The 13265-nt window shown below is 39.7% G+C and overlaps 1 protein-coding gene across 1 annotated transcript in view; it reads left to right on the top strand.

The window, feature by feature from the left end:
* RPGRIP1L (RPGRIP1 like) overlaps positions 1-13265 on the top strand; it is a 92658-nt gene that overhangs the window by 41327 nt on the left and 38066 nt on the right. The window contains exons 15-17 of the mRNA XM_019455924.2: positions 3342-3794; positions 7380-7531; positions 11954-12332. Coding sequence (XP_019311469.2) covers positions 3342-3794; positions 7380-7531; positions 11954-12332 — 984 coding nt within the window. The remainder of the gene's footprint in view (positions 1-3341; positions 3795-7379; positions 7532-11953; positions 12333-13265) is intronic.

The following is a 13265-nucleotide window of genomic DNA, read 5'->3' as shown; positions in this document are numbered from 1 at the left end:
CCGTTACATGTTAACATAAATTACGGTATTTATTTTTAAAAAGCTGTATTTTCCATACCAAAAAAAAAAAAAATAGTAAGAAAAGTTACACTGTTTTAAATTGTTTTCCTTTTCTTTTTTTAATTGTTTGACATTTTTACAAACTTTTTGGTGTATACCTTAATAGAAAACAGCTGGGTTTTTAAGCCTGCTTCTGCATTCAATCTGTTATGATATCACACATCATGTAGAGTTTGGGAAACTCCATTGTACACTTGTGAGAGAATAAGAATGAAAAAGGCAAATGACATGTCAGGGTTGTTTTAAAAATAGTTTTGACCTCACAGACCTCCAAAATCCGTTTCAGGGACCCTCAGCATTCCCAGACCACACTTTGAGAACCACTGCTCTAAGCAGAAGGGTTCGATCCGCCTGAACAGGGTTTTCCAGCAGTCAAAGAGCAGTATGTACCTTTTATTTCAAGTAGTACTCAATAAAAATTTGCTTAATAGAATTCTCCTGAATCACACAGAGGTCACGTAGCTTGGGATTTTCATTCCTTTTGGTCTCACTAAATCTTCACCAGTATGTATTATCAGTCCCCAATATTCATTGATTCATCCCATAAACCTGCTCAAGCTCCTCCTGCATGCTAAGCAGAGTGCTGGTCAGTGAGAAGCCAAATAGGAAAGAAAGCTCAGGTCCCACCCTCAGCGAACTCAGAAGATGGAGCAAGTAAATAGAGTATCCCTTACCGGGAAGAGTGGGAAGCCAGGAAACGCGAAAGATGCGGAGGAAACGTTGAGGAGAGATGCCTACTTACACCTGAAGACTCGGGGAAGACTGCCACGCAGTAGGTTTGGAGTCTCCGAAGGCTAGAGAATTCACCGCTAAGTAAAAAAGCAAGAAGGGCCTTCCAGGAAGTAGAGGAGGCAGGTAAAAATGCCCTTAATGTGAAGGGCTGCCATTCATTTGCAAATGAATGGCACCGCTCCTGGTTAATAAGGGGAGGAGGATCTCCCGGCAAGGCTGGAGAAAACCAAGTCACCCAGGCCCTGCTTGCCACCCTGAGGAGTTTTGTTTTTGTTTTTAATTTTTTTTTATGATTTATTTATTTATTTATTTTGAGAGAGAGAGAGAGAGAGAGGAAGCACAAGTCATGGAGCCGCAGAGAGAGTGGGAGAGAGAGAGAGAATCCCAAGCCGGCTCTGCACTGTCAGCACAGAGCCCGACGCGAGGCTTGAACCCACAAACCGTGAGCTCATGACCTGAGCCGAAGTCGGACCCTTAACCGACTGGGCCACCCAGGTGCCCTTGCCCCCCCTGAAGAATTTTAACCTTAATTACCTACCTAGAAAACCACTAAGCAGTGTTTAAGGTAGACAGTAATACACCAGAACTGCATTTGGGAGATTATGCTGTAGTTACTAGGAAGAGTGAATAAGATCTGAAGGAAGGAAGCACTTTGGGTTCCATAATAATCTGGGTGGTAAACACTGGGAGTGTAAGAAAGGTAGCATTAGTGGACAGAGAATGAACAGGAGCAAATTTGTAACGACTTAGGAAACATTGTTGAATACCAGTGATGTGGGGAGAATTAAGAGAAAGGGAAACTAGAATGATCCCGTGGTATCAAGCTTGGGCAACTGGATGGATGCTGACATCAGCGCCTGAGATTCAAAGTACAGAAATAACTGGAAGAGTCTACTCTTCGGTGTCAGATGCATGCTATTTTGGATATATCGAGTTTGAAGTGCCAAGGGGATATCTAGACAGAGGACCCAGCAAGGCATCAGATCTCTGGGTCTGGAATTCAGGAAATAAATCTGAATTAAAAATAGAAAGCTTAGGGTGCCTGGGTGGCTCTGTCGGTCAAGCGTCTGACTTCGGCTCAGGTCATGCTCTCGGGGTTCATGGGTTCGGCCCCACCATGGGGCCCTGTGCTGACAGCTCAGAGCCTGGAGCCTGCTTCGGATTCTGTGTTTCCCTCTTTCTCTGCCCCTCCCCCACTCCTGCTCTGTCTCTCTCTGTCTCTCAAAAATAAATAAACGCTAAAAAAAATTTTTTTTAATAGAAAGAGGAGAGTCTTCAGCATATTTATAGTAGCAGAAGTCATAAAAGGGGGAGATTACCCATGAGAATATGTCATCTAAGGAGAGGATAAAAACAGGACTCCAGCAAATGATGAGAAAAGGAAAGAAACCCTAAAAGAATGACACGAGAGGTAAAAGGAGAAGCCGGGTTGATGATGAATGACATGGAAACCAAGGTAGGACAGAGGTTCAAAAAAGAGAAAGTGATCATCAGTGTCAAGGAAGGAAAGAAACCACCTAATACAAGGACCAAAGCCCATTCAATCTAGCAATTAATTCATTCCTGGTGACCTATTCTGGAGCAGTTTCCTAAGAAAAGTAAGGCAGATACTATTCGCAAGAAGTTGAAGAAGAGTGTCTGTTAGATGTGGAGTTGTAGACTCCAGTATACATTATTCTTTCCAGAAATGTGGATATAACATGGGGATAAAATGTGTATCTAGAAAGAGATACATCTGTGGCTCCTGAGTGGCTCAGCTGGTTGAGCGTCTGACTTTCGATTTCAGCTCAGGTCACAATCTCACAGTTTATGACTCTGAGCCCCACCGTGGGGCCCCGAGCTGACAGTGAGGGGCCCTTTTTGGGATTCTCTCTTTCTCTCTCTCTCTCTCTCTCTCTCTCTCTCTCTCTCTGCCCCTCCCCCGCTCACGTGCTTGCACATGCACTCTCTCTCTCTCTCAAAACAAACTTTAAAAAAAAAGAGATATATCTGTTTAAAAAAAAGAGCTTTGTAGAAGTATAATTAACATACTTTAAACTGCACGTGTTCAAAGCATACAGTTTGGTGAGTTTTGGGCCCATGGATACACTGTGAAACCATCACCATAATCAAGACAATAAACATTATCCATCACCCCTAAAAGTAGGAAAGTATGTAGTTCAATAAGCTGAAGGGAAGGAGCCAGCAGAAAGAGAAATCAACTTTAAAGGAGAGAAGGTAATAAAGCAGAAGCAGAGGAACAGGAAGAATCCAAATATTTACCTCAGCTGTACTTTCAAAAGCCTTTTCTTCTTTTTTTATTTTTCCTCTTCCCTGGTACAGGCTATATTCTAACTTGAGTTGTAATTTTGTTGTTAATAAGTGATGTCAAAACCAAGGACGAATTTTTGTATGATACAGTATTACTCACAGAAAAACAGTGTGGTCACAGAATTTAAGATTGAGACTCTTCACCAAAAGCACTTCGGCTTCCTACCACTTCAAAAGCCAGTTTGTATCTTCATATGTCAATATTTAAAAATATCTAAACTGTGTGTCTTCTCTTGCAGCCCAATTAAAGGATATTGCCTATGGCACCAAGCAGTATAAATTTAAACCAGAAATCATGCCAGATGACTCTGTTGATGAATTTGATGAAACCATTCACTTAGAACGAGGCGAAAACCTATTTGAAATCCATATCAACAAAGTAACCTTTTCTTCTGAAGTTTTCCAGGCGTCTGGAGATAAAGAGCCTGTCACTTTCTGTACCTATGCTTTCTATGATTTTGAGCTACAGACCTCTCCCATAGTGCAAGGCCTCCACCCAGAATATAACTTCACTTCTCAGTATCTTGTTCATGTTGACGACTTATTTTTACAATACGTTCAGAAGAATACTGTCACTCTTGAGGTCCACCAAGCTTACAGCACAGATTACGAAACACTTGCAGCTTGTCAGCTGAGATTCCATGAAATTCTAGAAAAAAGTGGTCGAATATTTTGCACAGCAAGTTTGGTTGGTAAGTACAATCTTATAAGCTTTGGATGTGTGAGTCACTAATTTGGTGTATAGGTTACTATGATGCTCTACATTAGTATCTTTTCTCGTACGGATTCAAGATCCCTTGAGGCTGTTGGACAGTGTTCTCTAACTGAGCTGCCCAGAATAGACTGGACTATCCTAAATGTCATTGAGGATATCAGTGCGATGGCTATTACTTTTTTAAAAGCTTCTAAGTACATGTATTTATTTACCGTATCGATACCCTTTTTTGATCAAATGTTAATTGTAGTACATTCATCAAATATTCTGTAAGATCATTTGTTATCACTGTTAGCAGGCATTGGAAATACAGGGGTCGGTACTAAATAAGACAGAGCCCCTGCCATCGTGTAGCCTACCTTCTAGAGGGGAAGACAGGCCGTAAAACAAATATATATCTCATCAGATGGAGAAAAATGAACAGGATAAAGAGAGAGAGAGAAGATGGCGAGCTCAGACAAAGGCATCCCTGATGAGTGACATTGGTAGAGACCTGAGTGAAGATCCATGACAGGATCCGGGGAAAGAATGTTTCATGCAGTGGAAACACCAAGTACCAAGGTGGAGGGACAAGCATGACATATTGGAGGAGCAGCGAGAAGGCCAGCGGCTAAAGCAGGAAAGCGATTAAAACAACAGAAGGATGACTATGCAAAATAAGGCCGTCAGAGGAAGGCAAATAGCATATGATTTCACTCCTGTGTGGAATTTAAGAAACAAAACAAATGAGCAAAAGGAAAAGGAGGAGGGGTGAACCAAGAAACTCCTTACTGTAGAGAACAAACTGATGTTTACCAGCAGGGAGGTTTGGGGGGGGGGGGTTAAATAAGAGATGGGTGTGACGGAGGCACGTCTTGTGATGAGCACCAGGTGTTGTATGGAAGTGTTAAATCACTAAATTCTACACCTGAAACTAATATTACACTGTATGTTAACTGGAATTTAAATAAAAACTTTTTTGAAGATACACTATAAAAAGAAAAACAGAAAACCAAGGGGCACCTGGGTGGCTCAGTCAGTCAAGCATCCGACTTTTGATTTCAGCTCAGGTCACAATCTCACAGTTCAAGCCCTGTGACAGTGCGGAGCCTGCTTGGGATTCTCTCTCTCTCTCTCTCTCTCTCTCTCTCCCCCCCTCCCTCTCTCCCCCCTTCTCTCTCTGCCCCTCCCTTGCTCTCTCGCTCGTTCTCTCTCTAAATAAGCTTAAATAAAAGAGAAAAACTATGGAAGGACTAGGTCATGCCGTAAAAACTTGTAGGTCTTGTAGGTCATGGTGAGGAACGTGGAGTTTTTATCTCTCGGTGATGAAAGTCATTGGAGAGTTTTGAGGGGGGAAGTGACATGATCACACATAGATTTTATTTTTTTTAATGTTTATTTATTTATTTATTTCTGAGAGAGAGCGAGCGAGCAGGGGAGGGGCAGAAAGAGAGGGAGAGAGAATCCCAAGCAGGTTCCATGCTTTCAGGTCTGGGGCTCAAACCCATGAACCGTGAGATCACAGTTAAGAGTCGGATGCTTAACTGAGCTACCCAGGTGCTCCCACATGTAGGTTTTAGAAAAGCTGCCTTGGGTGCCGTAGGGAGAAGAGTCTGTAGGGGCCAAGAGAGAAAATAGGACCATTATCAGGCTATTGCATTAATCTGTGGAGAGATGATGGTGGCTTGGATTCAGATGGTAATGAGCGAGGCACCTTGGTACAACCTGGCTGAGTTAGTTGAGCTTCAGGTTCTTGATTTCAGCTCAGGTCATGATCCCAGTGTCGTGGGATTGAGCTCCAAGCTGGGCTTGGAGCCTGCCTGAGATTCTCTCTGCCCTCTCCCCCCAACTCGCACACTCTCTCTCTCTCTCTCTCTAAAAAAAAGAAGAAGAAGAAGAAGGTAATGAGAACATTGACAAATGATTACTTTCAATGTATAGTTAGTTAACTGTTCCTTTAAGACTTGCTTATCAATTGTATGTAAGGTAATGAGAGAAGTGGAGGGCCAAGATTTCTGGCATGAACACCAAGGAGAATTGTGAGGCTGTTTATCGAGGTAGGCCTGAGAAAGGAAGGCCTGAGGAAGAAAATCAAGAATTCTGTTTGAACAAGTTAAGACTGACCTGCCTATTGGACAGCCAAGTGGAAATGGCATATGGGCTGCACTAAGTAGCCCAAAGGTCAGGGATAAAGATATGAAAGGGGGAGTCATTACCATATTGAATATATTTTAAGCCTTTAGCCTAGGTTATAACACATGGACAATGAATGTACAGAAAACAGAGAAAGTGGCCAAGGACTGAGCCTTGGAAAACCACAGAATTTAGAGTTCAGGAGGAAGAAGAAACACCAGCAGAGGAAAGTAAAGAGTAGCCAGTCACTTAGGAGGCAAACCAAGAGTATACAGTATCCTAGAGGCCAAGTAAAGAAACCATTTCAGAATGATAAGAGGGTGACTTAGCTTCCGGGGAAGGATTTTATTTTATTGATTGATCACAGGGGTAACATAAAAATCAAAGTCAAAAAATAAAAAAGTGAAAATTTTTGCCATAAAATCTCTCTCCCACTCCTGTCCCTCAGCTACCCTAGGCCCCCTCACCAAAGGCTACAAATTTTAACAAAGAAATTTTAAGCATATACAAGCAAATATGTGTATCCATAGATATTCTTGTTTTAGGACTTTTTTGTTTAATGATAGCAGATTCAAATAAAGTATTATATGTTGATGAGGATGATCCATTAGCGAGAAAGAAACCAATGAAGAGAATGGGGAAATAATGTTAATAATATGGTATGTTTAGGAAAGTTTACATATAGAATATCCTCTGTTCACCAAATATTGAGTACTCATTATGTACTAGTCCCTCTGGTAGGAATGTATCAATGGAAACCACAGCCCTGGCCCTCAAGAAACTTAAGAGTGCAGGTAGAGAAATAGGCTGGTGAATGGACAGTTATGTGAAAAGAGTCAATGTTCTAATGAGAGGATATCCTTCTTCTCTGGGAAGGAGTTCTTAAGTCCCCCAGGAGCTATAGGGGAAATCTTCACAGAGGAAGAGTGATGAAGAGCTGCCTGAGTCAAAAGGAGCACGGAGGGTGTATGGGGACAAACATCATGCAAGCATGGCTTGCATATATTTGGCACAGCTGTGGCATTTATCCCTGTACTGGTGGCACAGTAGAGAAGTGGAGAGGTGCCAAAGATCTCTTGGAAGTTGAATCACAGTGTGGAGTATCACATTTATAATTTTGGGCTTTCATATTGTATCTGTCAGTCTACATTGAGTGCAACTTATTAAAAACAAGCTACTGTAGCATCAGAAAGAATCCGTGGAGTATTTAATACAGTGTTTAGTTTTTTCTTTATATTTTAGAAGGATCGAAACAGTATAAATTGGAATATCTCAAGCATAATTTGACATAGTTCTTTAATAATACTTAACATACAATGAAACTCATGCTTGCAGAAGTAACTTTATTTTCTTCAGCTCTGTTCTTTGCCAATCACACGTCATTCGTGCAAGTCATATATTATTTTACTCAGTATAAAATTTTAACAGTGAGTTATGCATTGGTTTGTAGGAACTAAAGGAGACATCCCAAATTTTGGCATAGTGGAATACTGGTTCAGATTACGAATTCCCATGGATCAAGCAATTCGACTTTATCGAGAACGAGCAAAAGCTTTGGGATATATAACATCAAATTATAAGGGGCCAGAGCAAATGCATTGGGTGAGCTGGTTGGACTTTAAGACATTTTTATGACACAGAAATTTTATAATATGTCTTTATATGTCATGCTTTAAACCAAAATCATTTTCTTTCATAGCCATCAAGTGACTCTTTTTAACTTTTTATTTTGAAATAATTATAGACTTACAGGAAGTAGCAAAAACAGTACAGAGAAGTTCTATGTACCCTTCATCCAGCTTCTCCCAGTTGTAACATCTTAAATAACTACAGTGCGCTCTCAAAACCAGGAAATTGACATTGGTATAATACCATTAACTAGGCTACAGACCTTATTCAGACTTTTCAGTTTTTATATGCACTCGTGTGTGTGTGTGTGTGTGTGTGTGTGTGTAGTATTAGTTCTGTGCAGGTTTATCATGTGTATATATTCATGTAACTGCCACCACAACCAAGGTACAGAATTTTCTAATACCACAAAAGAACTCCCTTGTGCTACCCAGGGCACTTTTGAAAAATAGAATTGCAGTTCTGTGAATTGGAAGTTTAAATGCAATTCCTCAGAGCAGCATTTCCCAAACTATGTTTTATGGAGCCTTACTGGCCATACTTCCAAAAGAATGCCATGATCCAATGAATGCAGAAAACACTAAAGTAGGCAAATTTAAATAGAGTCCTTGACTTCTCATGTATAATAAGAATCCCAAGAGGAAAGCATAAAGTATGCACTTGGGTTGAGTAACAAAGGAATAAAATATAGTTGAAACATTTTGGAATGTCTGCTCAAGTCATAGTTATCTTTTTTCATTTGGACTGCCGTCACTCCCAACCCATGGGGTTGAGCCTCCAGGGGCCAGATTTACGTTAAGTGATCCTGTTCTCTCCTACTATCCACCCGACTATTACTAATGATTCAGGGATATCCACCTGAACCCAGTTGAGCCAATCAGATTCTGCTTTTTTTTTTTTTTCAGGAATAGAATGTAGTAATTCATCACTTACATATAACACCCAGTGCTCATCCCAACAAGTGTGTTCCTCAATGCTCCTTTAGCCCTTCCCTCCACCTAACACCCCACTAGCAACCCTCAGGTCTCTGTACTCAAGAGTGTCTTATGGTTTGTCTCCCTCTGTTTTTATATCATTTTCACTTCTTTTCCCTTACGCTCATCTGTTTTAAATATTAAATTCCTCATATGAATGAAATCATATGATATTTGTCTTTTTCTGATTTATTTCGCTTGGCATAATACATTCTAGTTCCATCCATGTTGCAAATGACAAGATTTCATTCTTTTTGATAGCCGAGTATTATTCCAGTGTGTGTGTGTGTGTGTGTGTGTGTGTGTGTGTGTGTGTGTACACACACCACATCTTCTTTATCCATTCATCTGTTGATGGATATTTGGGCTCTTGCCGTATTTTAGCTATTGTCAGTAGTGCTGCTATAAACGTTGGGGGGCATATGCCCCTCCAAACCAGCACTCCTGTATTCTCCGCATCCTTGCCAACATTTGTTGTTGCCGGAGTTGTTAATTTTAGCCATCCTGACAGGTGTGAGGTGGTATCTCATTGTGGGTTTGATTTGTTTTTCCCTGATGATGAGTGATGTTGAGTATTTGGTTTGTCTGTTAACCATCTGGATGTCTTCTTTGGAAAAGTGTCTATTCATGTCTTTTGCCCATTTCTTCACTGGATTATTTGTTTTTTTGGCTGTTGAGTTTGAGAAGTTCCTTATTGATTTTAGATTCTAACCCTTTATCTGATATGTCATTTGCAAATGTCTTTTCCCATCCCGTCGGTTGCCTTTTAGTTTTGTTGATTGTTTCCTTTGCTGGGCAGAAGCTTTTTATCTTGATGTGGTCCCAATAGTTCATTTTTGCTTTTGTTCCCCTTGCCTCTGGGGACATGTCAAGGAAGAAGTTGCTGCAGCTTAGGTCAAAGAGGTCATTGCCTGTTTTCTCCTCTAGGATTTTGATGGCTTCCTGTCTTACATTTAGGTCACTCATCCATTTTGAGTTTCTTTTTTGTGTATGGTATAAGAAAGTCGTCCAGGTTCATTCTTCTGCATGTTGCTGTCCAGTCTTCCCAACACCATTTGCTGAAGAGACTGTCCTTTTTCCATTGGATATTCTTTCCTGCTTTGTGAAAGATTAGTTGGCCATACATTTGTGGGTCCATTTCTGGGTTCTCTGTTCTGTTCTATTGATCTGTGTGTCTGTGTTTGTGCCCGTACCATACTGTCTTGATGATTATAGCTTTGTAATAGAGCATGAAGTCCGGAATTGTGATGCCTCCAGCTTTGGTTTTCCTTTTCAGGATTGCTTTGGCCATTTGGGGTCTTTTTTGGTTCCATACAAATTTTAGAATTGTTAGTTCTAGCTCTGTGAAGAATGCTGGTGTTGTTTTGGTAGGGGTTGCATTGAATGTGTAAATTGCTTTGGGTAGTATCAACATTTTAACAATATTTGTTCTTCTAATCTATGAGCATGGACTATTTTTCCATTTTTTTGTGTCTCCTTCAGTTTTTTTCATAAGCTTTCTATAGTTTTCAGTGTATAGATTTGTCACCTCTTTGGTTAGGTTTATTCCTAGGTATTTTATCAGATTCCTTTCAAGAGAAAGCAAGACTCTCCATGCTTGGAACATGCTTGGGAGCCATAGGGCAGCCATCTTCTTGCTGTTAAGCAGCAAAGGAAAGAAAATGGGACTGGAGAAAGAGAATAATGAGCAAACACACAGAGAAAAATGAAGACTGGATTGAGAGGAAATTCTGATGGTTTTCCAGTCCTATTACCTTCCTAAGGCCCACCCACATCTGTGCCCTATAGTTCGATGAAATAACCATATGGGCTTACATTAAAGTCTCTTTTGTTGTATTTGCTAGACAGAATTTGTTTCTATAATTTTCAGTTAAAGAACTATGACTAATATGACAGATTCCCGAACTTAAGAAAGAATGGCACCTATTTCCTAGAGATTATCTTTCTGGACTAGTATTCTTCAGAACATACTTTAGAAAGTGCTGTAATGGAAAAAGGAATTAAAAATAGAGAGACCAGGTTATTTATTTAGTTTTGTAGTTTGTTTTTATACTTCCATTTTCTGGCTTGGGTGAGTCATTTGTTGGAACTCCAACTTTTGTGGGTAGATTTGGAGTGAGAGGCAGAAGGGATACTTTTTAAAAAAAATTTTAACATTTATTTATTATTGAGAGACAGAGAGACAGAGCATGAGTATGGGGGAGGGGGGGCAGGCAGAGAGAGGAGGAGACACAGAATCTGAAACAGGCTCCAGGCTCTGAGCTGTCAGCATGGAGCCCGATGTGGGGCTTGAACCCACAAACCGCGAGATCATGACCTGAGCCAAAGTCAGATGCTTAACCGACTGAGCCACCCAGGTACCCCAAGAAGGGATACTTTTTAAATCATTCCACTCAACATTCTATAGTTGAATACAAACCAGCCCTGGGAAAGCAGTATTGTGATTCCCTTTTCAGGCTTGCCCTCTCCACATCACCTATGTCTCTACCAAGGGCATTATGACTTTGGTTCTATTTTACCTTCTCCAGTTAACTTTTCTGGAGTCAGAGGTTCCAGATGCTCAACCCAGATTCAAAAATGCTGTGAAAGAGGAGCCTCTTTGTGAAAAGTAGAGAAATTTCCAACACTAAACTGAACAAGGCCCTGGAACAGTAACGTTTCTTTGTCCCAGGTCATCAACTATGGTGGACTTAACAATTAATTAGTGTATTTGTTTGCTAAAATACTTATGCACAGGCTCCCTGAACTATAGTTCCAAAAGGGGCCATAGAGTAACTTCTAGCTCTGCCTAATAATTCCTCTCACTCATCTTTCTTCTGGAATGTCCTCCCAGTTCTAGCTTTTTCTGCCCTCTAAGATTTATCTCTCACGCTGTTCTCTTGTTGTTATAGCAGTTGAACCTCACTATACTTGCTGTCTTGGGCTAATATATCTGCTTCCCCAAACACCATTGGTTGAGGATGAGGGCCAATCCAAATGTAATGAAATCATCTCTCTAGGTGGGCTCCATCAGGTTCACTGGATTCTTACTTAAGAGTGGGATATGATCTGAATAGCTGGATTGGTTGAAGAATTAGCTCTTAATAGTGAACTAGAGGACATTTGTCATTGGACCCATCTGTTAACTTTACTCGTTAGTCATTAAATAGAATTAAAGAATATCAGGTGTTGGTTTTTTTTTTTATTTTTTATTTTAACAGCAGTCTCTCCATGTATACCCAGTCTTCTATGTTTATTGCAAATCACTTAAGATCACCTGTTCACACATGTTCTAGGGAGTATTAGTTTTGAGCAATTCACTGTGAAGTTGCAAATATGCAGTTCTTTGTACATTTACAAAATTATTTTGTTTGGGGTTTGGCAGCTGCTGTTGATCTTGTCACTGTATTATTATTATAATATAAATATGTATTTTTTCCAGTCAAGTCAGCAGGCGCCCAAAACTGCTCAGCTCAGTTCTACTGATTCCACAGAGGGCAACTTAAATGAACTTCATATTACAATAAGATGTTGCAACTGTCTGCAGTCCCGAGCAAACCACCTTCAGCCACACCCATATGTTGTGTACAAGTTTTTTGATTTTGCAGACCACGATACAGCCATCATTCCCAGTAGCAATGATCCACAGTTTGATGATCATATGTGTTTCCCAGTGCCAATGAATATGGATTTGGACCGATACCTTAAGTCAGAGTCTCTGAGTTTTTATGTGTTTGATGATAGTGACACTCAAGAAAATATTTACATAGGAAAAGCCAATGTGCCTCTGATTTCACTGGCACATGACAGGTGTATCTCAGGTAAGTGTATTTCTTGAATGTATGAAATTGTAAAAACAAACCTAAATTATACTTTAGTTATGGATATGGTCTGTCTATAACTAATCTTCCTAATGTTCTCAAATAATCCTCAACTTTGGGCCTATGGGGTTTTTTTCTAGTTATTTTTTTTAGTAGTTCTGCAGATTACAATATGTGTCTTAACTTATCACAGTCTAAAATTAATACTAACAGTTCCCCTCAAAGTATAGAAAGACTGCCCCAATATAATTCCATTTCCTCCCCTGTCCTTTGTGTTATTATTGTCATATATTTATATATAGAATGCCTATATATGTTGTAAACCCAACAATACAATGTTATAATTATTGCTTTGTATAACTTTTTGTCTTTTAAGAAATTAAGAGAAGGGACAATATATATAGGAGACTCTCACATTGACTTATGTATTCATCACTTCTGGTATTCTTTATTTCTTCCTGTAGATTTGAGTTACTGTCTGGTGTTGTTTCCTTACCCAATGTAGCTCCATTGCCTCCCTCTCCTTTGTGCTGTTATTATCATATACTTTTTAGTTTTTTATAAGTTAAACAATAAGAGTTTACTATTATTGTTTTATGCATTTGTCTTTTAAATCAGTTAAGAGAAATCTCAAAAAACATATTTATACTGTAATACATAATTACCTATGTAATTACCTTTATTATTCTCTATTCCTTTGTGTTGATTTGAGTTACCATCTGGTATCACTTCCTTTCAGCCTAAAGGACTTCCTTTACTATGCCTTGTAACTCAGGTCTACTGGTATGATTCTCTCATTTGTTATCTAGGAATGTCTTTATTTTGCTTTTACTTTTGGAAGGATAGTCTTGCAGGGTATAATATTAGTCATCAGTTATTTTTTTCTTTTGTACTTTGGGTATATCAGATGACTAATTTCTGGAATGTATTGTT

This window comes from Panthera pardus, unplaced genomic scaffold (assembly GCF_024362965.1).
Source record: "Panthera pardus isolate Hobbes unplaced genomic scaffold, ASM2436296v1 HiC_scaffold_18, whole genome shotgun sequence".
NCBI lineage: Eukaryota > Metazoa > Chordata > Mammalia > Carnivora > Felidae > Panthera > Panthera pardus.
The sequence above is the reverse complement of the archived record's forward strand: the minus strand, read 5'-3'. Positions and strand labels throughout refer to the sequence as shown.